We start from the raw sequence: 27,794 nt of genomic DNA, 5'->3' as shown, positions 1-27,794 counted from the left end.
AGGGTGTAGGGGACACGGGGGGTATAGGGGACATGGGTGGATGGGGGGCTATAGGGGACACCGAGGGTATAGGGGACATGGGGGGATGGGGGGCTATAGGGGACACCGAGGGTATAGGGGACATGGGGGATGGGGGGCTATAGGGGACATGGAGGGTATAGGGGACATGGGGGGATGGGGGGCTATAGGAGACACCGAGGGTATAGGGGACATGGGGGGATGGGGGGCTATAGGGGACACCGAGGGTATAGGGGACATGGGGGGATGGGGGGCTATAGGATTTATGGAGGGTATAGGGGACACGGGGGGTATAGGGGACATGGGTGGATGGGGGGCTATAGGGGACACCGAGGGTATAGGGGACATGGGTGGATGGGGGGCTATAGGGGACACCGAGGGTATAGGGGACATGGGGGGATGGGGGGCTATAGGGGACACCGAGGGTATAGGGGACATGGGGGGATGGGGGGGCTATAGGATTTATGGAGGATATAGGGGACACGGGGGGGTATAGGGGACATGGGTGGATGGGGGGCTATAGGGGACACCGAGGGTATAGGGGACATGGGGGGATGGGGGGCCATAGGGGACATGGAAGGTATAGGGGACATGGGGGGATGGGGGTGTATGGGGGACATGGGATATAGGGGACATGGGAACACGGGACGTATAGGAGACGGGGGTATAGGGAACATGGGGGTATAGGGGACATGGGGCGGATGGGGGCTATAGGGGACATGGAGGATATAGGGGACATGGGGGGCTTGGGAGGCTGTAGGGGACATGGGATATAGAGGACACGGGGTATAGGGGACATGGGGGGATGGGGGGCTATAGGGGACACGGGGAGTATAGGGGACACGGGGGGTATAGGGGACATGGGGGGGTTGGGGGGCTATAGGCGACAGGGGGTATAGGGGACACGGGGCGTATAGGGGGGATGGGGGGCTATAGGGGACATGGGGGTATAGGGGACATGGGGGGATGGGGAGCTATAGGATTCATGGAGGGTGTAGGGGACACGGGGGGTATAGGGACATGGGTGGATGGGGGGCTATAGGGGACACCGAGGGTATAGGGGATATGGGGGGATGGGGGGCTATAGGGGACACCGAGGGTATAGGGGACATGGGGGGATGGGGGGCTATAGGGGACATGGGGGGTATAGGGGACATGGGGGATGGGGGGCTATAGGGGACACCGAGGGTATAGGGGACATGGGGGGATGGGGGGCTATAGGGGACATGGGGGGTATAGGGGACATGGGGGGATGGGGGGCTATAGGGGACACCGAGGGTATAGGGGACATGGGGGGATGGGGGGCTATAGGGGACATGGGGGTATAGGGGACATGGGGGGATGGGGGGCTATAGGAGACACCGAGGCTATAGGGGATATGGGGGGATGGTGGGTGTATAGGGGACACGGGGGGTATAGGGGACATGGGGTGGATGGGGGATGTATAGGGGACGGGGGTGTAGGGTACACGGGGGGATGGGGGGCTATAGGGGACATGGAGGGTATAGGGGACACGGCACGGATCAGGGGCTATAGGGACACGGGCTATAGGGGACGAGGGACAAGGCGTATAGGGGTCACATGGGTTATGGGGGGGCTATAGGGGACACGTGGGGGCCAGGGGAATATTATGAGGGGCTATAGGGAACCCTATAGGAGACACACGGGGGATGGGGGGCTATAGGGCACCCTATAGGAGACACACGGGGATGGGGGGCTGTAGGGGACCCTATAGGAGACACACGGGGGATGAGGGGCTGTAGGGGACCCTATAGGAGACACATGGGATATGAGGGGCTATAGGGCATCCTATAGGAGACACACGGGGGATGGGGGGCTGTAGGGGACCCTATAGGAGACACACGGGGGATGGGGGGCTGGAGGGGACCCTATAGGAGAGACACGGGGGATGGGGGGCTATAGGGGACCTCATAGGAGACACATGGGATATGAGGGGCTATAGGGGACCCTATAGGAGAGACACGGGGGATGGGGGGCTATAGGGGACCCTATAGGAGACACATGGGGGATGGGGGCTGTAGGGGACCCTATAGGAGAGACACGGGGGATGGGGGGCTGGAGGGGACCCTATAGGAGACACACGGGGTATGAGAGGCTATAGGGGACCCTATAGGAGACACACGGGGGATGGGGGGCTATAGGGGACCCTATAGGAGACACATGGGATATGAGGGGCTATAGGGGACCCTATAGGAGACACACGGGGGATGGGGGGCTGGAGGGGACCCTATAGGAGAGACACGGGGGATGGGGGGCTGGAGGGGACACGGGGCTATAGGGACACAGAGGGATGGGGGTGCTGTGGGAGCCGCAGAGGGGATGGAGGGCTATAGGGGACGTGTGGGGGATGGGGGGGCTGGAGGGGACACGGGGGGCTATAGGGGACGGGGGAGGGTACGGGGGATGGGAGTATAGGGGATATGTGGGGCTATAGGAGGCACTGAGGATGCAGAGCTATAGGGGACACGGGAGGTGTGGGGGCTGTAGGGGACAGATGGGGGATGGGGGGGCTATAGGGGACACGTGGGGCTGTGAGGACACGTACAGGGGGGACCGTATGGGGCACGGGATGTCTCCATCCCCTGCTTGAGAGCCCCGCCCCCTCACTGCACAGGCCCCGCCTCCCAGGAGCCACGCCCTGAGCTGGAGGAGGAGCTGCAGGGGGGCCAGGCGGAGCTAGATGCCTCCCATCAGCCCCCGGGGCTGACTCAACATGGCCGCCTTCCCATGAACCCCCGGGGCTGGCCCAACATGGCCGCCCTCCCATCAACCCCCGGGGCTGGCCCAACATGGCCACCCTCCCATCAGCCCCCGGGGCTGGCCCAACATGGCCGCCCTCCCATCAGCCCCCGGGGCTGACCCAACATGGCCGCCCTCCCATCAGCCCCCGGGGCTGGCCCAACATGGCCGCCCTCCCATCAACCCCCGGGGCTGGCCCAACATGGCCGCCCTCCCATCAGCCCCCGGGGCTGGCCCAACATGGCCGCCCTCCCATCAGCCCCCGGGGCTGGCCCAACATGGCCGCCCTCCCATGAACCCCCGGGGCTGGCCCAACATGGCCGCCCTCCCATCAGCCCCCCGGGGCTGACCCAACATGGCCGCCCTCCCATCAGCCCCGGGGCTGACCCAGCATGGCCGCCCTCCCATGAACCCCCGGGGCTGGCCCAACATGGCCGCCCTCCCATGAACCCCCGGGGCTGGCCCAACATGGCCGCCCTCCCATCAGCCCCCGGGGCTGGCCCAACATGGCCGCCCTCCCATGAACCCCCGGGGCTGGCCCAACATGGCCGCCCTCCCATCAGCCCCCGGGGCTGGCCCAACATGGCCGCCGTCATCCCCGGGTCCTTCTCGCCGCCACGTGCCCGAGCCGTGACGTCACTCGGGGCGGGGCCCTCGACGTCATCCGCCGGGGCCGCGGGGGAGGGGGCGGAGCCCCAACCGCCAGGCCCCGCCCCCTTCCCCGAGGGGGCGTGTCCGGCGGCCACGCGCCGCCCGCCGCCATCTTCCTCCTCCTCCCGCCTCTCGCCCGCCCTCTCGCGAGACTTCGGCGCGCGCGCCTCAGCGCGGGGGGGGGGGGGGGGGAAGCCGTGCGCGTGCGCGCAGCGCGCGCGCCAACTCTCGCGAGAGCGGCACCGCCGGCCGGGCCGAGCTCTCGCGAGATCTCGCCGGCCCCGCCCCCTTCGGCCGGCAGCGCGCGCGCGGCGGCGGCGGCCGCCGCCATTTTGCCGCTGGCTCCGGCGCGGCGGACTCCATTTCCCGTGAGCCCCCCGGGCGGCGGCGGGGGGGGGGGGGGGAGCGGGCGGGGGGGGGCGGCGGAGGGGGGGGAGGGGGAGGAGGAGGAGGAGGAAGGGGGGGGGGAGACGGCGGCGGGGCCGGGGGAGGGGGGGGGGGGGGGCGGCGGCCATTTTGCGGCGGCGGATGGCGGCGGCGGTTCCGCGGCGGGGTTGAGGGCGGCGGAGGCGGAGCGGGAGGCGCCTCCCCGGGTCCCTCCGCCCGCCTCCTCCTCCTCCCCCCCCCCCCCCGGTGAGGGGCAGGGGCTGCGGCGGGAACGGCCGGGAGCGATCGGTAACGGGAGAGCGGCGGCCTCCTCCCCCCCCCCCCCCTTCCCCACAACCGGGAAAGGGCGGGAAGGGGGGGGAGGGGCGGCGTGGGGAGAGCGGCCGGGGGGGGGGAGGGGGCGGCGTGGGGCACCCACAGGGCCCCGGTGTGGGGCGGGGGGACCCCGGCGTGGGGCACCCACAGGGCCCCGGTGTGGGGTGAGGGGACCCCGGTGTGGGGCGAGGGGACCCCGGCGTGGGGCACCCACAGGGCCCCGGTGTGGGGTGAGGGGACCCCGGTGTGGGGCGAGGGGACCCCGGTGTGGGGCGAGGGGACCCCGGCGTGGGGCACCCACAGGGCCCCGGTGTGGGGTGAGGGGACCCCGGTGTGGGGCGAGGGGACCCCGGTGTGGGGCGAGGGGACCCCGGCGTGGGGCACCCACAGGGCCCCGGTGTGGGGCGGGGGGACCCCGGCGTGGGGCGGGGGGACCCCGGCGTGGGGCGAGGGGACCCCGGCGTGGGGCACCCACAGGGCCCCGGTGTGGGGCGAGGGGGCCCCGGCGTGGGGCACCCACAGGGCCCCGGTGTGGGGTGAGGGGACCCCGGTGTGGGGCGGGGGGACCCCTGTGTGGGGCACCCACAGGGCCCCGGTGTGGGGTGAGGGGGCTCCCCTGTGAGACACCCACGGGACCCCGATATGGGGCACCCTGAGGGTCCCGATGTGGGGCTTGGGGACCCCGGTGTGGGGTAGGGGGACCCCGGTGTGGGGCACCCAAAGGGCCCCGATATGGGGTGAGGGTCCCCGGTGTGGGGTGAGGGGACCCCCATGTGGGGCACCCTGAGGGTCCCACTGTGGGGGTTGGGGTCCCCGGTGTGGGGTGAGGGGACCCCCATGTGGGGCACCCACAGGACCCTCCTATGGGGCACCCTGAGGGTCCCACTGTGGGGCTTTGGGTCCCTGCTTTGGGGCACCCAAAGGGTCCCAGTGTGGGGTGGGGGGACCCCCATGTGGGGCACTCACAGGACCCCAATACGGGGCGAGGGGACCCCCATGTGGGGCACCCACAGGACCCCAATACGGGGTGAGGGGGGGATCCCCATGTGGGGCACCCACAGGACCCCGGTGTGGGGCACCCTGAGGGTCCGGCTGTGGGGTGTGGGGACCCCGTTGTGGGGTGAGGGACCCCCCCAAGTTGGGCACCCTGAGGGACCCCAATGTGGGGCACCCCAAGGGTGTCGCTGTGGGGCGAGGGACCCCCCCACGTGGGCCTTGGGGACCCCACTGTGGGGCACCCAGAGGGTCCCGCTGTGGGGTGAGGGACCCCAATGTGGGGCACCCTGGGGGTCCCTAAGGTGGGGCACCCCGAGGGTCCCGCTGTGGGGTGTGGGGACCCCCAAGTGGGGTGTGGGGACCCCCAAGTGCGGTTTGGGGACCCCCTAATGGGGCGCAGGACCCCGCTGTGGGGCACCCAGAGGTTCCCCACTTGGGGTAAGGGCCCCCCCCCCGAGGCACCCATTGGGTGGGGGGGGCACCCTGAGGGGACCCCCAAGTGGGCGCAGGTCAAAGTTCAGAGGGCGCTTGGGGTCGGGGGGGGGGGGGGGGGGGCCCTGCCGTTATCCGGGGGCCGTTTTGGGAGGGCAGCACCCATGGGTGGGTGGAGGGGTAGCACCCATGGGTGGGGGGTCACCCACTCTCCCCCCCCTCCCCCCAGGAGCGCCCCCCCCCGCGCCACCGACACCGTGGAAGTGGAGTGTGAGGAGGAGGAGGAGGGCCCCGCGCACACAGGTGGGGCGGCAGCACCCATGGGTGCTGGGGGGGGGGGGGTAGCACCCATGGGTGCCCCCCCCACCCTAATTCCACCCCCCCCCCCCCACCCAGGCGGCTCGGCGGAGCGCAGGCTGGGCCGCCCGGGCGCCCAGGAGCTGGACGAGGGCTCGGCCCGGCGGCCGCCGGCGCAGGATGAGGCCCCCCCTTCCCAGCATGCCCTGGGGCAGGCGGGCGGCCCCGGGGCCCCCCCCCGCCCCCCCGCCCCGCCCCCACCCGCCGCTGCACCCCCAGGTGAGGGGAGAGGGGGAGGGGAAAAGGGGGGGGGGGAGGGGGGCGCCCGCACACCCCTAAAATCTGCCCTCCCCCCCCCCCCCCCCCCCGCCAGGGGCCCCCCCCAAAGGGCCCCACCCCCGGGTCTGCACCCCCAAAGTGACCCCTGGGACCCCCCCAAATTGAGGCAGGGCCCCCCCAAACTGAGGCAGGACCCCCCAAAACTGAGCCAGGACCCCCCCAGCCCCCCCAAACTGAGGCAGGACCCCCCCAAACGGGCAGGATCCCCCCCTGACCCCCCCAAAATTGAGGCAGGACCCCCCCAAATTGGGGCAGGAACCCCCCAGCCCCCCCAAAATTGAGCCAGGAGCCCCCAAAACTGAGGCAGGACCTTCCTGGCCCCCCCAACTGAGGCAGGACCCCCCAAAACTGAGCCAGGACCCCCCAAATTGAGGCAGGACCCCCCAAAACTGAGCCAGGACCCCCCCAGCCCCCCCAAACTGAGGCAGGACTCCCCCAAATCGGGGCAGGAACCCCCTAGCCCCCCCAAACTGAGGCAGGCCCCCCCCAAAACTGAGCCAGGATCCCCCCAAATTGAGGCAGGACCCCCCAAAACTGAGGCAGGACCTTCCTGGCCCCCCCAAACTGAGGCAGGACCCCCCCAGCCCCCCTAAACTGAGGCAGGACCCCCCAAAACTGAGGCAGGACCCCCGCAGCCCCCCCAAACTGAGGCAGGACTCTCCCAAATTGGGGCAGGAACCCCCCAGCCCCCCCAAACTGAGCCAGGACCCCCCCAAAACTGAGCCAGGACCCCCCCAAATTGGGCAGGACCCCCCAAAACTGAGCCAGGACCCCCCCAGCCCCCCCAAACTGAGGCAGGACCCCCCCAAAACTGAGCCAGGGCACCCCCAGCCCCCCTAAACTGAGCCAGGAGCTCCCCAGCCCCTCCAAAGTGAGGCAGAACCCCCCTAAACTGAGCCAAGACCCCCCTAAACTGAGGTGGGATCCCCCCAAACTGAGGCAGGACCCCCCCAGCCCCCCCAAAGTGAGCCAGGATCCCCCCAAACTGAGGCAGGACCCCCCCAGCCCCCCCAAAAGTGAACCAGGAGACCCCAAAACTGAGGCAGGATCCCCTCAGCCCCCCCAAATTGAGCCAGGACCCCCCCCAAATGGAGCCATGAGCCCCTAAAACTGAGGCAGGACCCCCTTGGCCCCCCCCAAATTGGTTGCTGAGCCCCCCCCCAAGTGAGCCCCAGCCCCCCCCTTTCAGCTGCTCCCACCATGGCCCCCCCAAACTCACCCCCAGCCCCCGAGACCCCCCCCAAAACTCATCTGTGCCCCCCAAAGTCACCCCCGGGCCCCCCAAGACTCACCCCCACCCCCTACAGCCCCCCCCAAATTCACCCGCAGCCCCCCCAGACCCACCTGAGCCCCCCCAAACTCCCCCCTACTCTTCATAGACCCCCCCAAACTCCGCCCACCCCCATAGGCCCCCCAAAACTCCCCCCACAGCCCCCCCAAACTCACCCGTGTCACCCCCAACTCCCCAGAGACCCCCCAAAACTCAGCCCCCCCCCCCCAGCCCCCACCCCCAACTCCCCGTAGCCCCCCCAAACCCACCCCCACCCCCTTGTAGTTCCCCCCCTTTTTTCTATGGCCCCCCCAAAGTTTTGCACGCCGCCCCGTGGGCCCCCCCCAAACCTCATCCACGACCCCCCAAAATCAGCGGCTGCGCCCCCCAAAACTCCAATCTTCCCCTCACGGCCCCCGAGCCCCCCCAAAACCCCGATTCTCCCCTTGTGACCCCCCCAAAACCTTGATCTTCTTGTCATGGCCCCCCCAAAACCCTGAGCCTCCTCTCATGGTCCCCCCAAAACCCTGAGCCTCCTCTCGTGGCCCCCCCAAAACCCTGAGCCTCTTCTCATGGCTCCCCCAAGACCCCCCAAAATCCCAATTCTCTCTTCATGGGGCCCCCCCCAGGTCCCCCAAAACCCCAATCCTCCACTCACGGCCCCCCCAAAACCCCGCTCCTCTCCTCACGCCCCCCCTAGCCCCCCCAAAACCCTGCTTCTGTTCTCACGCCTTTCGTAGCCCCCCCAAAACCTCGCTCCTTCTCTCAGTGCCCCCCCAAAACCCCGATTGTGCCCTCGCAGCCCCCCCCAAGTCCCCCCAAAACTCCAATTCTTACCTTATGGCCCCCCCAAAATCCTGATTCTCCCCTCACGGCTCCCCCCAAACCCCCAATCCTCCCCTCACAGCGCCCCAGCCCCCCCAAACCCCCAATCCTTCGCTCACAGCCCCCCCCAAACCCCGCTCCTCCCCTCACAGCCCCCCCAAACCCCCAATCCTTCGCTCACAGCCCCCCCCAAACCCCGCTCCTCCCCTCACAGCCCCCCCAAACCCCCAATCCTTCGCTCACAGCCCCCCCAAAACCCCGCTTCTCGCCTCACAGCCCCCCCAAACCCCCAATCCTTCGCTCACAGCCCCCCCAAAACCCCGCTCCTGCTCTCACGGCCCCCCCAAACCCCCAATCCTTCGCTCACAGCCCCCCCAAACCCCGCTCCTGCTCTCACGGCCCCCCCAAACCCCCAATCCTCCCTTCACAGCCCCCCCAAACCCCCGCTCCTCTCCTCATGGCCCCCCCCAGCCCCCCCAAAACCCCCAATCCTCCTCTCAAGGCCCCCCAAAACCCCGCTCCTCCCCTCACAGCCCCCCCAAAACCCCGCTTCTCCCCTCACGGCCTCCCCTACCCCCCCCCAAACCCCCAATCCTGCCCTCACAGCCCCCCCAAAGCCCCGCTCCTCCCCTCACGGCCCCCCCAAAACCCCGCTTCTCCCCTCACGGCCCCCCCAAAACCCCCAATTCTGCCCTCACAGCCACTCCCAGCCCCCCCAAACCCCCAATCCTGCCCTCACAGCCCCCCCAAACCCCGGCTGCTCCCCTCACGGCCCCCCCAAAACCCCGCTCCTCCCCTCACAGCCCCCCCAAAACCCCGCTTCTCCCCTCACAGCCTCCCCCAGCCCCCCCCAAACCCCCAATCCTCCCCTCACAGCCCCCCCAAACCCCCAATCCTCCCCTCACAGCCCCCCCAAAACCCCGCTTCTCCCCTCACGGCCTCCCCCAGCCCCCCCAAACCACCAATCCTGCCCTCACAGCCCCCCCAAACCCCCGCTCCTCCTCTCATAGCCGCCCCAAACCCCCGCTCCTCCTCTCACAGCCCCCCCAAACCCCTGCTCCTCCCCTCACGGCCCCCCCAAACCCCTGCTCCTCCCCTCATGGCCCCCCCAAACCCCTGCTCCTCCCCTCACGGCCCCCCCAAACCCCTGCTCCTCCCCTCATGGCCCCCTCAAACCCCTGCTCCTCCCCTCACGGCCCCCCCAAAACCCCGCTCCTCCCCTCACGGCCCCCCCATGTCCCCCTCCCAGCTCCCCCCGGCCAGAATGACGGGCAGCAACCCGGTGTCCCCCGCCTCCTCGGGCTCCCCCGGCAGCGTCTCGCCCCCCGCCTCCTCGCCCGCCGGCCCCCCCCGCCCCGATGGCCCCCCCGGCCCCCCGGAGCCCCCCAGTCTCTGGGACAAGACCCACGCCGAGATCGCCGAGCAGGCCAAGCACGTAAGTGACACCCCCTCCCCCAAAATCCCCCCGTTTTGGGTCTTAGACCCCCCCGCCGGGTGGGTTTGGGGGGCACTCGGGGGGGCTCAGCCCCATAGCAGCCGCTGGAGAATCCCTGGTATCATTTGTGGGGGGTTTAGGGGGGTTTTGGGGGGCACTTAGGGGGGCTCAGCCCCATAGCAGCTGCTGGAGAATCCCTGGGTTTATTTCAGGGGTGTTTTAGGGGGCTCTGGGGGGGGATTGGGGGGGCACTTGGAGGGCTCAGCCCCATAGCAGCCACTGGAGAATCTCGGGTGTTATTTGGGGGGGGGGTTGGGGGGCACTGGAGGGGTTTTAGGGGGCACTTGGGGGGCTCAGCCCCATAGCAGCCACTGGAGAATCTCGGGTGTCATTTGGGGGATGTTTAGGGGGGTTTTGGGGGGCACTTGGGGGCTCAGCCCCATAGCGGCCACTGGAGAATCTCGGGTGTCATTTGGGGGTGTTTAGGGGGTTTTGGGGGGCACTGGGGAGGTTTTGGGGGGCACTTGGGGGGCTCAGCTCCATAGCAGCCACTGGAGAATCTCGGGTGTTATTTGGGGGGGGGGGTTGGGGGGCACTGGAGGGGTTTTGGGGGGCACTTGGGGGGCTCAGCTCCATAGCAGCCACTGGAGAATCTCGGGTGTCATTTTGGGGGGCATTTAGGGGGGTTTTGGGGGGCGCTTGGGGGGCTCAGCCTTAGACCAGTCACTGTCACCTGGGGGAAATTTGGGGGGCACCTGGGCGGAGTTTGGGGGGCACTTGGGGGGCTCAGCTCCATAGCAGCCGTTGGAGAATCTTGGGTGTTATTTGGGGGGTGTTTAGGGGGGTTTTGGGGGGCACTTGGGGGGGCTCAGCCCCATAGCGGCCACTGGAGAATCTCGGGTGTCATTTGCGGGGGCGGCTTTAGGGCCACTGGGTGGGGTTTGGGGGCCACTGGGCAGGGCTTTGGGGCCACTGGGCGGGGCTTTGGGGCCACTGGGTGGGGTTTGGGGCCACTGGGCGGGGCTTTGGGACCACTGCCGGTGGCCCAACCCTATACGAGCCCTCGGAGAACCTCAACTCCCGCATAGAAGATATTTCGGGGGGTTCTAAGAGCATTTTGGGGGGGCCCCCACCCTATATCAGCCCTTAGCCAATCGGAAGGTTTCCTGGGGGCGGGGTTTAGGAAGAGGGTGGGGTTTTAGGGCGTGGCTAACCCCCGCCATCCGGCGCAGGAGGCGGAGGTGGAGCACCGGGTGGCGGAGATGAAACGCGAAGGATTTTGGTCGTCCCGACGTTTACCCAAAGTCCCGGAACCGGCCCGACCCAAGGTCCACTGGGATTATCTCTGCGAGGAGATGCAGTGGTTGGCCGCCGATTTCGCCCAAGAACGGCGTTGGAAAAGGGGCGTGGCCCGCAAGGTGAGGGGCTCCGCCCGCCGGAGGAGGGGTTAGGGTTCGGTTGGTGGGGGAGGATCGAGCTCGTAGCGGATGTTGGAGATGTTGTGGTGGCATCTCGGAGGGGTTTGGAGGGGCTTTGGGGGAGGTTTGAGCTCCTGGAGAACGTCTGGTGGCATCTCAGAGGGGTTTGGAGGGACTTTGGGGGAGGTTTAAGCTCCTGGAGAATGTCTGGTGGCATCTCAGAGGGGTTTGGAGGGGCTTTGGGGGAGGTTTGAGCTCCTGGAGAACGTCTGGTGGCATCTCAGAGGGGTTTGGAGGGGCTTTGGGGGAGGTTCGTGGTCCTGGGGAACGTCTGGTGGCATCTCAGAGGGGTTTGGAGGGGCTTTGGGGGAGGTTTGAGCTCCTGGAGAACGTCTGGTGGCATCTCAGAGGGGTTTGGAGGGGCTTTGGGGGAGGTTCGTGGTCCTGGGGAACGTCTGCTGGCGTCTCAGAGGGGTTTGGAGGGACTTTGGGGGAGGTTTGAGCTCCTGGAGAACGTCTGGTGGCATCTCAGAGGGGTTTGGAGGGGCTTTGGGGGAGGTTTGAGCTCCTGGAGAACGTCTGGTGGCATCTCAGAGGGGTTTGGAGGGACTTTGGGGGAGGTTTGAGCTCCTGGAGAACGTCTGGTGGCATCTCAGAGGGGTTTGGAGGGACTTTGGGGGAGGTTCGTGGTCCTGGAGAACGTCTGGTGGCATCTCAGAGGGGTTTGGAGGGACTTTAGGGGAGTTTGAACCCTCTGGAGAACCAATGGTGGCATCTCAGAGGGGTTTGGAGGGGCTTTGGGGGAGGTTCATGGTCCTGGAAAACGTCTGGTGGCATCTCAGAGGGGTTTGGAGGGGCTTTGGGGGAGGTTTGAGCTCCTGGAGAACATCTGGTGGCATCTCAGAGGGGTTTGGAGGGGCTTTGGGGGAGGTTTGAGCTCCTGGAGAACGTCTGGTGGCATCTCAGAGGGGTTTGGAGGGGCTTTGGGGGAGGTTCGTGGTCCTGGAAAACGTCTGGTGGCATCTCAGAGGGGTTTGGAGGGACTTTAGGGGAGTTTGAACCCTCTGGAGAACCAATGGTGGCATCTCAGAGGGGTTTGGAGGGGCTTTGGGGGAGGTTCGTGGTCCTGGAGAATCTTTGGTGGCATCTCAGAGGGGTTTGGAGGGGCTTTGGGGGAGGTTTGAGCTCCTGGAGAACATGTGGTGGCATCTCAGAGGGGTTTGGAGGGGCTTTGGGGGAGGTTTGAGCTCCTGGAGAACATGTGGTGGCATCTCAGAGGGGTTTGGAGGGACTTTGGGGGAGGTTCGTGGTCCTGGAGAATCTCTGGTGGCATCTCAGAGGGGTTTGGAGGGGCTTTGGGGGAGGTTTGAGCTCCTGGAGAACATGTGGTGGCATCTCAGAGGGGTTTGGAGGGGCTTTTGGGAAGGTTCAACCCTCTGGAGAACCTGTGGTGTTATCTCAGAGGGGTTTGGAGGGACTTTGGGGGAGGTTCGTGGTCCTGGAAAACGTCTGGTGGCATCTCAGAGGGGTTTGGAGGGACTTTAGGGGAGTTTGAACCCTCTGGAGAACCTAGGGTGGCATCTCAGAGGGGTTTGGGGGGACTTTGGGGGGACTTTGGGGGAGGCTCAACCCCGTGGAGAACGTCTGGTGGCATCTCAGAGGGGTTTGGAGGGACTTTGGGGGAGGTTTGAGCTTCTGGAGAACGTCTGGTGGCATCTCAGAGGGGTTTGGAGGGGCTTTGGGGAGGTTTGAGCTTCTGGAGAACGTCTGGTGGCATCTCAGAGGGGTTTGGAGGGGCTTTGGGGGAGGTTCGTGGTCCTGGAGAATCTCTGGTGGCATCTCAGAGAGGTTTGGAGGGGCTTTGGGGGAGGTTTGAGCTCCTGGAGAACATGTGGTGGCATCTCAGAGGGGTTTGGAGGGGCTTTGGGGGAGGTTTGAGCTCCTGGAGAACATGTGGTGGCATCTCAGAGGGGTTTGGAGGGACTTTGGGGGAGGTTCATGGTCCTGGAGAATCTCTGGTGCTATCTTAGAGGAGTTTGGAGGGGCTTTTGGGGAGGTTCAACCCTCTGGAGAACCTAGGGTGGCATCTCAGAGGAGTTTGGGGGGACTTTGGGGGAGGTTCAACCTCCTGGAGAACCTGTGGTGTTATCTCAAAGGGGTTTGGAGGGACTTTGGGGGAGGTTCGTGGTCTTGGAAAACGTCTGGTGGCATCTCAGAGGGGTTTGGAGGGACTTTAGGGGAGTTTGAACCCTCTGGAGAACCAATGGTGGCATCTCAGAGGGGTTTGAAGGGATTTTGGGGGAGTTTCAATTCTCTGGAGAATCTGTGGTGGTATCTCAGAGGGGTTTGGAGGGACTTTGGGGGAGGTTCAACCATGTGGAGAACGTCTGGTGGCATCTCAGAGGGGTTTGGAGGGACTTTGGGGGAGGTTTGAGCTCCTGGAGAACGTCTGGTGGCATCTCAGAGGGGTTTAGGGGGATTTTGGGGGAGGTTCAACCCCCTGAAGAACGTCTGGTGGCATCTCAGAGGGGTTTGGAGGGACTTTTGGGGAGGTTCAACCCTCTGGAGAACCAATGGTGGCATCTCAGAGGGGTTTGGAGGGACTTTGGGGGAGGTTCAACCCCGTGGAGAACGTCTGGTGGCATCTCAGAGGGGTTTGGAGGGACTTTGGGGGAGGTTCGTGGTCCTGGAGAACGTCTGGTGGCATCTCAGAGGGGTTTGGAGGAGCTTTGGGGGAGGCTCAGCCCTGTAGCAGCCGCCAGAGACTCCCCTCCCACCCCTTGGTCGTTTGGAGGACCTGCTTGTGGGTGCGGCCCACCCATGGGTGCCCCCCTTCGACGTCGGGGACGATGGTGATGCCACCATGAGAAGCAGCAAGGGGTTGGTGGGATTTGGATGGGGGCTTCCAGGGGTGGTTTGGGGGTGCTGGGGGGACGTGCTGAAGGGGTTGGGGGACCACCCATGGGTGCTCCCCACCCGTGGGTGCCCCCCCACCCATGGGTGGCCTCTTTAGTTGGTGGGGATGATGCTGGTGGTGCCACCACAAGGAACGAAACCCGAAGAGCGAGCAGGGAGTTGGGGGTTACCAAGAGGTTTTGGGGGTGCCCCAACCCACCCATGGGTGCCCCCCCCACCCATGGGTGCCCCCCCACCCATGGGTGGCCTCTTTAGTTGGTGGGGATGATGCTGGTGGTGCCACCACGAGGAACGAAACCCGAAGAGCGAGCAGGGAGTTGGGGGTTACCAAGAGGTTTTGGGGGTGCCCCGCCCCACCCATGGGTGCCCCCCTCACCTCTGGGTGCCCCCCCCACCCATGGGTGCCCCCCCACCCACGCGTGGCCTCCTTAGTTGGTGGTGATGATGCTGGTGGTGCCACCACGAGGAATGAAACCCGAAGAGCGAGCAGGGAGTTGGGGGTTACCAAGAGGTTTTGGGGGTGCCCCAACCCACCCATGGGTGCCCCCCCCACCCATGGGTGCCCCCTCCCCAGGTGGTGCGGATGGTGATGCGGCACCACGAGGAGCAGCGGCAGAAGGAGGAACGGGCCAAGCGGGAGGAGCAGGCCAAGCTGCGCCGGGTGGCCGCCGCCATCGCCAAGGAGGTCAAACAGTTCTGGAGCAACGTGGAGAAGGTGAGGACCACCCATGGGTGCCCCCCCCACCCATGGGTGCTCCCCCCGCCCGCCCATGGGTGCCCCTCCCCACCCAACAGTTACTAAAGGTCACCACGTGGTTTTGGGGTCTCACCAAGGTTCTTAGATGTTTTTTGGGGGGGGGAGGAAGGAGGTGGCCACCACGTCCAGGGCACCCATGGGTGCTGGGTAGTAGGTGCGTGCTCAGCCTCCCAGGCTACCAACCCCCGTCAGGTGGCCACCACGTCCAGGGCACCCATGGGTGCTGGGTAGTAGGTGCGTGATCAGCCTCCCAGGCTACCAACCCCCGTCAGGCGGCCACCACGCCCAGGGCACCCATGGGTGCTGGGTAGTAGGTGCGTGATCAGCCTCCCAGGCTACCAACCCCCGTCAGGCGGCCACCACGCCCAGGGCACCCATGGGTGCTGGGTAGTAGGTGTGTGATCACCCTCCCAGGCTACCAACCCCCGTCAGGCGGCCACCACGCCCAGGGCACCCATGGGTGCTGGGTAGTAGGTGCGTGATCAGCCTCCCAGGCTACCAACCCCCGTCAGGTGGCCACCACGCCCAGGGCACCCATGGGTGCTGGGTAGTAGGTGCGTGCTCACCCTCCCAGGCTACCAACCCCCGTCAGGTGGCCACCAGGCCCAGGGCACCCATGGGTGCTGGGTAGTAGGTGCGTGATCACCCTCCCAGGCTACCAACCCCCGTCAGGTGGCCACCACGCCCAGGGCACCCATGGGTGCTGGGTAGTAGGTGCGTGCTCAGCCTCCCAGGCTACCAACCCCCGTCAGGTGGCCACCACGCCCAGGGCACCCATGGGTGCTGGGTAGTAGGTGCGTGATCACCCTCCCAGGCTACCAACCCCCGTCAGGCGGCCACCACGTCCAGGGCACCCATGGGTGCTGGGTAGTAGGTGCGTGATCACCCTCCCAGGCTACCAACCACCGTCAGGTGGCTACCACGCCCAGGGCACCCATGGGTGCTGGGTAGTAGATGCGTGCTCAGCCTCCCAGGCTACCAACCCCCGTCAGGTGGCCACCAGGCCCAGGGCACCCATGGGTGGTCGACAGTGTGTATCTAAGTATCTTTGGGCCACCAATGTTTCTGAGTGGCTACCAGTTCGTCTTGACGGTCTCCAACGCTCTTATTGGGTGGCCATTAAGTCTTGGGGCACCCAAGGGTGCTCAGCACTGCATCCCCAAGCCTTGCTGGACTACCAAACTCCCTTGGGTGGCCACCACTCCCGGGAGATCCAAGGGTGCTTAGCACCCTGTCACTTCTCAGCTTAGCCACCCCTGGGCTACGAATTTCCCCCAATGGCCACCAGCTCCAGGGCACCCATGGGTGCCCAACAGTGCATCGTTGACCATCCGTTGGCTACCAAGTCTGTCTGTGTGGCTATCACTTTCTGGGACACCCAGCAGCGGTCAGCACCCTGTTTTCTCCTGGCATGGCCAGCTCTGGGCTACCAAACTACCTCAGGTGGCCACCACCCGCCCTGTGGCACCCATGGGTGCCCAACAGGACATCCCCAATTATGAAGGGCTGCCAAACTCCCTTGGGTGGCCGCCATCACCCTTGGGAGCCGTTTTGTCCTTAGAGGGCCACCACCCAAGAGTGCCTGGCACCCTGTGACCTACCACCCTCAGGCTACCAAAATTCCTGGGTGGCCACCACCCCTGGGAGCACCCAAGGGTGCCCAGCCTGCTGTCGCTGCCGAGTCTGGTCATTTCTGGGCTACCAAATCCCCCTGGCTGGCCACCACTCATTGGGTGGCCCCACCCCTGGTCCCTTTCCAGCCTGGTCATTCATTGGGCTACCAGCCCTTGCTGGGTGGCCACTAACTCCTTCGGCACCCAAGGGGGCTCAGCACTGCATCCCCAAGCCTTACTGGGCTACCAAACTCTCTTGGGTGGCCACCACTCCCGGGAGATCCAAGGGTGCTCTGCACCACATCCCCAAACCCCACTGGGCTACCAAATTCCCCTGGGTGGCTACCATTATTGTTGGCAGCCATTTTGTTTCGCTATTCTATTTCTGAGGCACATGGCTAGCGCGTGCCCACGGTGGCCAGTGGGTGGTTGGTCAGTGGGTGCCTCTGGTGGCCAGTGGGTGGCCAGTGGGTGCCTGCAGTGGCCAGTTGGTGGCCTCAATAGCCATTGGGTGGCCGTTGATCCCTTGTGGTGGCCCATGGGTGGCTGTCGGCCTCCATAGTGGCCAGTGGGTGCTTCTGGTGGCTGGTGGTCACGCGCAGTGGCTGGCGGTGGCCCATTGGGTGGCCATGATGGCCGTTGGGTGGCCATGGTGGCCGTTGGGTGGGCACTGGTTGCCCATGGTGGCCGTTGGGTGCCTGTTGGTTGCCCACGGTGGCCATTGGGTGGCCGTACTGGTGATTGGGTGGCCATTGGTTGCCCCTGGTGGCCATTTGGTGGCCTCTGGTCACCCATGGTGGCTGTTGGTTGCCCGTGGTGGCCGCTGGTTGCCCATGGTGGCCATTGGATGGCTATTGGTTGACCACAGTGACCGTTGATTGCCTGTGTTGGCCCTTGGTTGGCCACTGATTGCCCACGGTGGCCGTTGGTTGCCCACGGTGGCCGTTGAGTGGCCATTGGTTGCCCATGGTGGCCGTCAGGTGGCTGTTGGGTGGCTGGACTCGTGATTGGGTGGCCTTTGGTTGCCCCTGGTAGCCATTTGGTGGCCTCTGGTCACCCATGCTGGCCGTTGGGTGTCTGTTGGTTGCCCATGGTGGCCGTTGGGTGGCGATTGGTTGCCCATGGTGGCCGTTGAGTGGCCATAGGTCACCCATGGTGGCTGTTGGTTGCCCATGGTGGCTGTTGGGTGGTCAGTGGTGACCCGGGGAGGCCATTGGGTGACATTGGGTGGCCGTTAGTGACCCGTGGTGGCCGTCAGGTGACATTCGGTGGTCATTGGTGACCCGGGGTGGCTGTTGGGTGACATTGGGTGGCCGTTGGTGACCTGTGGTGGCCATTGGGTGCCTGTTGGTGACCCAAGGTGACGGTTGGGTGCCCATTGATGATCTGTGGTGGCCGTTGGGTGCCCGTTGACGACCCGTGGTGGCCGTTGAGTGACGGTTGGGTGCCCATTGGGTGGCCGTTGATGACCCAAGGTGGCCATTGGGTGCCCATTGATGACCTGAGATGGCCGTTGGGTGCCCATTGGTGACCCGTGGTGGCTACTGGGTGCCCGTTGATGACCCGTGGTGGCCGTTGGTGCCCGTTGATGACCTGAGATGGCCATTGGGTGGCCATTGGTGACCCGTGGCGGCCGTTGGGTGCCCATTGGGTGCCCATTGATGACCTGTGGTGGCCATTGATGCCCGTTGATAACCTGAGGTGGCCGTTGGGTGCCCATTGGTGACCCGTGGTGGCTGTTGGGTGCCCGTTGATGACCTGTGGTGGCCATTGGGTGCCCGTTGATGACCCGTGGTGTGTGTTGGGTGCCCGTTGATGGTCTGCGGTGGCCATTGGGTGCCCATTGGTGGCCCGTGGTGGCCGTTGGTGCCCGTTGATGACCTGAGATGGCCATTGGGTCCCCATTGGTGACCTGAGGTGGCCGTTGGGTGTCCGTTGATGACCCGTGGTGGCTGTTGGTGCCCATTGATGACCCGGGGTGGCCGTTGGGTGCCCATTGGGTGCCTGTTGATGACCTGAGATGGCCATTGGGTCCCCATAGGTGACCCGTGGTGGCCACTGGGTGCCCGTTGATGACCCGTGGTGGCCGTTGGGTGCCCGTTGATGACCTATGGTGGCCGTTGGTGCCCGTTGATGACCTGAGATGGCCGTTGGGTGCCCGTTGATGACCTGTGGTGGCCGTTGGTGCCCGTTGATGACCCGTGGTGTGTGTTGGGTGCCCGTTGATGATCTGTGGTGGCCGTTGGGTCCCCGTTGATGACCTTTGGTGGCCGTTGGGTGCCTGTTGATGACCCATGGTGCCTGTTGGGTGCTCATTGATGACCCGTAGTGGCCATTGGGTGCCCGTTGATGACCCGTGGTGGCCGTTGGGTGCCCGTTGATGACCTGTGGTGCCTGTTGGGTGCCCATTGATGACCCGTGGTGGCCATTGGGTGCCCGTTGATGATCCGTAGTGGCCGTTGGGTACCCGTTGATGACCCATGGTGCCCATTGGGCGCCTGTTGATGACCTGTGGTGGCCGTTGGTGCCCATTGATGATCTGAGATGGCCGTTGGGTCCCCATTGGTGACCCGTGGTGGCCACTGGGTGCCCATTGATGACTCGTGGTGGCCGTTGGGTGCCTGTTGGGCGCCCGTTGATGACCTGAGGTGGCCGTTGGTGCCCATTGATGACCTGTGGTGGCCGTTGGGTCCCCGTTGATGACCTTTGGTGGCCGTTGGGTGCCCGTTGATGACCTATGGTAGCCGTTGGGTGTCCCTTGATGACCCGTGGTGCCCGTTGGTGACACGTGGTGACCACTGGGTGCCCATTGATGACCCATGGTGGCCGTTGGGTGCCCGTTGATGACCTGTGGTGCCTGTTGGGTGCCCATTGATGACCTGTGGTGGCCGTTGGGTGCGCGTTGGGCGCCCGTTGATGACCTGAGGTGGCCGTTGGTGCCCGTTGATGACCCGTGGTGGCCGTTGGGTCCCCGTTGATGACCTTTGGTGGCCGTTGGGTGCCCGTTGATGACCTATGGTAGCCGTTAGGTGTCCCTTCATGACCCGTGGTGCCCATTGGTGACACGTGGTGGCCACTGGGTGCCCATTGGTGACACGTGGTGGCCATTGGGTGCCCATTGATGACCCGTGGTGGCCGTTGGGTGCCTGTTGGGCGCCCGTTGATGACCTGAGGTGGCCGTTGGGTGCCCGTTGATGACCTGTGGTGCCTGTTGGGTGCCCATTGATGACCCGTGGTGGCCATTGGGTGCCCGTTGATGACCTGAGGTGGCCGTTGGTGCCCGTTGATGACCCGTGGTGGCCGTTGGGTACCCGTTGATGACCTGTCATGGCCATTGGTGCCCGTTGATGACCCGTGGTGGCCGTTGGGTCCCCATTGGTGACCCGTGGTGGCCACTGGGTGCCCGTTGATGACCTGAGATGGCCGTTGGGTCCCCATTGGTGACCTGTGGTGGCCGTTGGGTGCCCGTTGGGCGCCCGTTGATGACCTGAGGTGGCCGTTGGTGCCCGTTGATGACCCGTGGTGGCCGTTGGGTCCCCGTTGATGACCTTTGGTGGCCATTGGGTGCCCGTTGATGATCTATGGTAGCCGTTGGGTGCCCCTTGATGACGCGTGGTGCCCGTTGGTGACACGTGGTGGCCACTGGGTGCCCGTTGATGACCCGTGGTGGCCATTGGGTGCCCGTTGGGCGCCCGTTGATGACCTTTGGTGGCTGTTGGGTGCCCGTTGATGACCTGTGGTGGCCATTGGGTGCCCACTGATGACCCGTGGTGGCCATTGGGTGCCCGTTGATGACCCATAGTGGCCGTTGGGTGCCCATTGATGACCTGAGATGGCCATTGAGTGCCCGTTGATGACCCGTGGTGGCCGTTGGGTGCCTGTTGGGCGCCCGTTGATGACCTGAGGTGGCCGTTGGTGCCCGTTGATGACCTGAGGTGGCCGTTGGTGCCCGTTGATGACCTTTGGTGGCCATTGGGTGCCCGTTGATGATCTATGGTAGCCGTTGGGTGTCCCTTGATGACCCGTGGTGCCCGTTGGTGACACGTGGTGGCCACTGGGTGCCCGTTGATGACCCGTGGTGGCCATTGAGTGCCCGTTGATGACCCGTGGTGGCCGTTGGGTGCCCGTTGGGCGCCCGTTGATGACCTTTGGTGGCCGTTGGTGCCCGTTGATGACCCGTGGTGGCCGTTGGGTCCCCGTTGATGACCCGTGGTGCCCATTGGGTGCCCGTTGGGTGCCTGTTGGGTGCTGAGGCTCGGCGGTGGCGCAGGTGGTGCAGTTCAAGCAGCAGTCGCGGCTGGAGGAGAAGCGGAAGAAGGCCCTGGACCTCCAGCTGGACTTCATCGTGGGCCAGACCGAGAAGTACTCGGACCTGCTGAGCCGCAGCCTCAACGCCCCCCGCGCCCCCCCCGGAGCCCCCCGCCGGGCACCCCCCGCCCCCCACCCCCGCCTCACCCACCAAGGTGGGTGCTAGCGCCTGGGGCGGGGGTGGGGGGGATTGGAGCACCCAAGGGTGTTGGGGATGCTGAGAGGGAGAGGCATGGGGACACATGGGGGGAGCTGGGGGGAGGTGGGGTTGGGGCACCCAAGGGTGCTGGGGGCACTGGGGAGGGGACGGGGGCACCCAGAGGAGATGGAGACGAGGGCGCCCGGGGGGTTGATGGGGGGACAGGGGCACCCAGGGGGGATTGGAGCATCCAGGGGTGTTGGGGACACTGAGGGGGGGGGACATGGGGACACTGAGGCGGGGAGGGAGGTGGGGTTGGGGCACCCAAGGGTGCTGGGGGCACTGGGGAGGGGATGGGGGCACCTAGCAGAGATGGGGAGAGGGAGATGAGGGCACCCATGGGTGCCCGGGGGGGTGATGGGGGGACAGGGGCACCCGGGGGGGGTTGGAGCACCCAGGGGTGTGGGGACACTGAGGGGGGGACCCAGGGGGGAGGTGGGGTTGGGGCACCCAAGGGTGCTGGGGGCACTGGAGAGGGGACGGGGGCACCTAAAGGAGATGGGGACGAGGGAGACAAGGGCACCCATGGGTGCCCGGGGCGGGTGATGGGGCGACAGGGGCACCCAGGGGGGGTTGGGGCACCCAAGGGTGCTGGGGGCACTGGGGAGCGGACGGCGGCACCCAGAGGAGATGGGGACGAGGGAGACGGGCACCCAGGGGTGCTGGGGAGGGGAGAAAGGAGACAGGAGCACCCAAAAGGGATGGGGAAAAGGGGGACGGGGGCACCCATGGGTGCTGGGGAGGGGACAGGGCCACCCAGAGGGGATGGGGACACAGGGGACAGGGGCGTCCAGGGCCACCCATGGGTGCTGGGGAGGTGACAAAGACCCCACCGCTCCCCCAAGAATGGAGAATAGAGGGTGGGGGCCAGGCAGGGTGTCTGGGTGCCACCCATGGGTGCTGACCCCCCCTCCCCTCACCGCAGACGGGGACATGGAGCCACCGGACGAGGACATCGCCGAGGGTCCCCCCCCCGAGGGGCGGCGCCGGGAGGGGGAGCTGCCACTGGAGGAGCTGCTGGGCTCCCTGCCCCCCCAGGTACCCCTCCCCCACCTTGGGGACCCCCCCTGGGACCCTCAGGGACCCCCCCTCACCCCCCCACCCCCCCCCAGGCGCTGCTGCGGAGGAACAAGCGGCCCTGGGAGCCCCGCGAGGAAGACGAGGAGTTCGCGGCCGAGGAGGAAGAGGGTGAGGAGGGGGAGGGGGGACGGGGGGGCTGGCACCCATTTGGGGGGGGGGCTGGCACTCCTCCCAGGGTGCTGGCACCCACCCCTGGGGTGTTGGCACCCATTTGGGGGGGGCTGGCACCCAGTTGGGGGGGGGCTGGCACCCGTTTGGGGGGGGCTGGCACCCATTTGGGGCGGCTGGCACCCGTCCCTGGGGTGCTGGCACCCATTTGTGGTGGTCTGGCACCCATTTTGGGGGGGCTGGTATCCGCCCCTGGGGTCTGGCACCCATTTGGGGGGGTCTGGCACCCATTTGGGGGGGGCTGGCACCCATTTGGGGGGGGCTGGTATCCGCCCCTGGGGTCTGGCACCCATTTGGAGGGGTCTGGCACCCATTTGGGGGGGCCTGCCACCCGTTTGGGGGGGCTGGCACTCCTCCCGGGGTGCTGGCACCCATTTGGGGGGGCTGGCACCCATTTAGGGGGGTCTGGCACCCATTTGGGGGGGGCTGGCACCCATCCCTGGGGTGCTGGCACCCATTTGGGGGGGACTGGCACCCATTTGGGGGGGTCTGGCACCCATTTGGGGGGGGCTGGCACCCATTTGGGGGGTCTGGCACCCATTTGGGGGGGCTGGCACCCATTTGGGGGGGACTGGCACCCATTTGGGGGGGCTGGCACCCATTTGGGGGGGACTGGCACCCGTTTGGGGGGGCTGGCACTCCTCCCGGGGTGCTGACACCCATTTGGGGGGGTGTCTGGCACCCATTTGGGGGAGCTGCCACCCATCCCTCGGGGGTTGGCACCCGTCCTGGGGGGCTGTAACCTGTTCTCAGGGCTCTGTCACCCATTTCTGGGGCTCTGTCACCCGTCATTACGTTCTGTCACCCATCTCCGGGGGGCTGTAGCTTGTCCTTGGGGTCTGTCACCCATTTCTGGGGCTCTGTCACCCATCCTTGGGGTCTGTCACCCATTTCTGGGGCTCTGTCACCCATTTCTGGGGCTCTGTCACCCATCCTTGGGGTCTGTCACCCATTTCTGGGGCTCTGTCACCCATCCTTGGCATCTGTCACCCCTCCCTAGGGCTTTGTCACCCATCCCCGGGGGTCTGTCACCTATCCCTGGGGCGCTGTCACCCCTCCCCAGGGCTCTGTCACCCATCCCTGAGGGCTGTCACCCATTTCTGGGGCTCTGTTCACCCGTCCCTGCGGTCTGTCACCCATCCCTGGAGCCTGTCACCCATTTCTGGGGGTCTGTCACCCATTTCTGGGGGTCTGACACCCATCCCCAGGGGCCTGTCGCCCATCTCTGGGGCTCTGTCACCCATCCCTGGAGCCTGTCACCCATCCCTTGGGTTTGTCACCCATCCCTGGAGCCTGTCACCCATCCCTTGGGTTTGTCACCCATCCCTGGAGCCTGTCACCCATTTCTGGGGGTCTGTCACCCATTTCTGGGGGTCTGTCACCCATCCCTGGAGCCTGTCACCCATCCCTTGGGTTTGTCACCCATCCCTGGAGCCTGTCACCCATCCCTTGGCTCTGTCACCCATTTCTGGGGGTCTGTCACCCATTTCTGGGGGTCTGTCACCCACAACAGACCTCTTGTCACCCACCCCTGCGGCTCTTGTCACCCTTCCTGGGGCTCCTGTCACCCGTTGGGGACTCTGTCACCCCCCCCCCGGCTCTCCTACATCCCTGGGGCTGGGTGCCTCGGGGCTGTCACCCGCCCTCGGGGATGACGTCACCCCCTCGGGGATGACGTCACCCACTCGGGGACGTTGTCACCCGCTCGGGGACGACGTCACCCGCTGGGTCCCCGCAGGCGAGGACGAGGAGGAGACGATCGCGGCGCAGGAGCGGCTGGAGGGTGACGTCGACCACAAGCAGGAGCTGGACGACCTGGCCCGCGAGGGTAGGCACAGCACCCATGGGTGCCCCCCAGCACCCACGGGTGCCCCCCCCCCCCCCAGCACCCCCGCACAGGCCCTCGGGGGCACGTGTGTGCGGGGGGAGGGGAGGGGGGGGGCACGCGGGGGGGTGAATGGAGGGACACGCGTGTGCGGGGACACGGGGTGACGCGGGGACACGCGTGGGTGTGGGGACGTGTGTGCGCAGGCGCGTGTCTGCGGACGCGGGGGACACGCGTGTGCAGGGACATGGAAACACGCGTGTGCAGGGACACGTGTGTAAGGACCTGGGGACACGCGTGTGCAGGGACGTGTGTGTAAGGATCTGGGGACACGTGTGCAGGGACACATGTGCACGGACACGTGTGTGAGGACCTAGGGGACACGCGTGTGCAGGGACATGGGGACACGTGTGTGCAGGGACACGTGTGTGAGGACCTAGGGGACACGCGTGTGCATGGACATGGGGACATGTGTGCAGGGACACGTGTGTGAGAACCTAGGGGACATGCGTGTGCAGGGACATGGAAACACGTGTGTGCAGGGACACGTGTGCAGGGACATGGGGACACGTGTGTGCACGGTCATGTGTGTGAGGACCTAGGGGACACGCGTGTGCAAGGACATGGAAACACGCGTGTGCAGGGACACGTGTGAGGACCTGGGGACATGCGTGTGCAGGGACACGTGTGTGAGGACCTAGGGGACATGCGTGTGCAGGGACATGGGGACACGTGTGCACGGACACGTGTGTGAGAACCTAGGGTCATGTGTGTCCAGCGACATGGGGACACGCGTGTGCAGGGACACGTGTGTGAGGACCCGGGGGATACACATGTCTAGGGACGTGGGAACACGCGTGTGCAGGGACACGTGTGTAAGGACCTGGGGACACGCATGTGCAGGGACACAGGGACGTGTGTGCAGGAACACGTGTGTGAGGACCTGGGGACACGCGTGTGCAGGGACACAGGGACGTGTGTGCAGGAACACGTGTGTGAGGACCTAGAGAACACATGTGCAGGGCCACGGGGACATGCATGTGCAGGGACATGGGGATATGCGTGTGCAGGGACACGTGTGTGGGGACCTAGGGGACATGCGTGTGCAGGGACATGGGGACACGTGTGCAGGGACACGTGTGTGAGGACCTGGGGACACGCATGTGCAGGGACATGGGGACACGTGTGTGCACGGACACGTGTATGAGGACCTAGGGGACACGCGTGTGCAGGGACATGGAAACACGCGTGTGCAGGGACACGTGTGTGAGGACCTGGGGACACGCGTGTGCAGGGACATGGAAACACGCGTGTGCAGGGACACGTGTGTGAGGACCTGGGGACACGCGTGTGCAGGGACATGGGGACACGTGTGCACGGACACGTGTGAGGACCTAGAGTCATGCGTGTCCAGCGACATGGGGACACGCATGTGCAGGGACACGTGTGTAAGGACCTAGGGGACACGCATGTGCAGGGACATGGGGACACGTGTGTGCATGGACACATGTATGAGGACCTAGGGGACACGCATGTGCAGGGACATGGGGACACGTGTGTGCAGGGACACGTGTGCAGGGACACGCATGTAAGGACCTCGGGACACGCATGTGCAGGGACATGGGGACACGTGTGCAGGGACACGTGTGTGAGGACCCGGGGGATTCGCATGTCTAGGGACGTGGGAACACGTGTGTGCAGGGACACGTGTGTAAGGACCTGGGGACACACGTGTCTAGGGACACGGGGACGTGTGTGCAGGGACACGTGTGTGAGGACCTAGAGAACACATGTGCAGGGCCACGGGGACATGCGTGTGCAGGGACATGGGGACATGCGTGTGCAGGGACACGTGTGTGGGGACCTAGGGGACACGTGCAGGGCCACGGGGACATGCGTGTGCAGAGACATGGGGACATGCGTGTGCAGGGACACGTGTGTGGGGACCTAGGGGACATGTGGGTGCAGGGACATGGGGACACGTGTGTGCAGGGACACGTGTGTGGGGACCCAGGGGACACGCGTGTCCAGGGACACGGGGACGTGTGTGCAGGGACACGTGTGTGAGGACCTGGGGACATGTGTGTGCAGGGACATGGGGACATGCGTGTGCAGGGACACGTGTGTGGGGACCTAGGGGACACGTTTACGTGGAGACGTGTGTGAGAATCTAGAGAACACGTGTGTGCAGGGACATGTGTGTGCAGGGACGCCTGTGTGAGGACCCAGGGGACATGCGTGTGCAGGGACATGAGGACATGCGTGTGCAGGGACACGTGTGTGAGGACCTAGGGGGACATGTGCAGGGACATGGGGACACGTGTGCAGGGACACGTGTGAGGACCCAGGGGACACGTGTTTCCAGGGACATGGAACATGTGTGCAGGGACACATGCGTGAGGACCTGGGGACACGCGTGTGCAAAGACACGGGGACACATGTGTGTGGACACAAGGAACACACGTGGCCAGGGACATGGGGACACGTGTGTGTAGGGACACGTGTAGGGACGCATAGGTGAAGATGTGGGGACACGTGTGTGCAGGGACACGGAGACATGTGCGCAGGGACACGTGTGTGAGGACCTAGAGAACACATGTGCAGGGACACGGGGACATGCGTGTGCAGGGACATGGGGACATATGTGTGCAGGGACACGTGTGTGAGGACCTAGGGGACACATGTGCAGGGACATGGGGACATGTGTGTGCAGGGACACGTGTGTGGGGACCTAGGGGACACGCGTGTGCAGGGACACGTGTGTGAGGACCTAGGGGACATGTGGGTGCAGGGACATGGGGACACGTGTGTGCGGGGACACGTGTGTGGGGACCCAGGGGACACGCGTGTCCAGGGACACGGGGACGTGTGTGCAGGGACACGTGTGTGAGGACCTGGGGACATGTGTGTGCAGGGACACGTGTGTGGGGACCTAGGGGACACGTTTACGTGGAGACGTGTGTGAGAATCTAGAGAACACGTGTGTGCAGGGACATGTGTGTGCAGGGACACGTGTGTGGGGTCCCAGGGGACATGCGTGTGCAGGGACACATGTGTGGGGACCTACGGGACACGTGTGTGCAGGGACACGTGTAGGGACGTGTAGGTGAAGACCTGGGGACACGCGTGTGCAGGGACACGGAGACGTGTGCGCAGGGACACGTGTGTGAGGACCTAGGGGACACATGTGCAGGGACACGGGGACATGCGTGTGCAGAGACATGGGGACATGTGTGTGCAGGGACACGTGTGTGAGGACCTAGGGGACACATATGTGCAGGGACATGGGGACACGTGTGTGCAGGGACACGTGTGTGAGGACCTAGGGGACACGCATGTGCAGGGACATGGGGACACGTGTGTGCAGGGACACGTGTGTGAGGACCTAGGGGACACGTGTGCAGGGACACGTGTGTGAGGAGCTAGGGGACACGCGTGTGCAGGGACACGTGTGTGAGGACCTAGGGGACACGTGTGCAGAGACACGTGTGTGAGGAGCTAGGGGACACGCGTGTGCAGGGACACGGAGTCGTCTGCAAGGACACGCGTGTGGCGTGTGCAGGGACGCGTGCGCAGGGACACGCGTGTGACCACCTGGGGACACGCACCCGCGGGGCCACGGGGCCGCGTGCGTGTGGGGCCACGTGCGTGGGCAACGAGGGACACGCGTGCGCCGGGACGCGGGGACACGTGCGCGAGGCCACGCGTGTGCGGGGACGCGGGACGTGCGAGGGCAGAGGGCGACGCCCACACGCGTGTTCAAGGGCGACGGGGCCACCCACCCG

The 27,794-nt window shown here is 65.7% G+C and overlaps 1 protein-coding gene across 1 annotated transcript in view; it reads left to right on the top strand.

The window, feature by feature from the left end:
- The first annotated feature begins 3,883 nt into the window (after positions 1–3,883).
- SRCAP (Snf2 related CREBBP activator protein) overlaps positions 3,884–27,794 on the top strand; it is a 71,792-nt gene continuing 47,881 nt past the window's right edge. The window contains exons 1-10 of the mRNA XM_075135391.1: positions 3,884–4,104; positions 5,789–5,862; positions 5,956–6,135; positions 9,540–9,725; positions 10,958–11,143; positions 14,634–14,774; positions 20,700–20,892; positions 21,862–21,974; positions 22,049–22,124; positions 23,923–24,012. Of these exons, the coding sequence (XP_074991492.1) occupies positions 6,037–6,135; positions 9,540–9,725; positions 10,958–11,143; positions 14,634–14,774; positions 20,700–20,892; positions 21,862–21,974; positions 22,049–22,124; positions 23,923–24,012 (1,084 nt within the window). The 5' untranslated portion in view covers positions 3,884–4,104; positions 5,789–5,862; positions 5,956–6,036. The remainder of the gene's footprint in view (positions 4,105–5,788; positions 5,863–5,955; positions 6,136–9,539; positions 9,726–10,957; positions 11,144–14,633; positions 14,775–20,699; positions 20,893–21,861; positions 21,975–22,048; positions 22,125–23,922; positions 24,013–27,794) is intronic.

The sequence above is a fragment of the Calonectris borealis genome, chromosome 39, assembly GCF_964195595.1.
Source record: "Calonectris borealis chromosome 39, bCalBor7.hap1.2, whole genome shotgun sequence".
NCBI classification, from domain to species: Eukaryota; Metazoa; Chordata; class Aves; order Procellariiformes; family Procellariidae; genus Calonectris; species Calonectris borealis.
The sequence above is the reverse complement of the archived record's forward strand: the minus strand, read 5'-3'. Positions and strand labels throughout refer to the sequence as shown.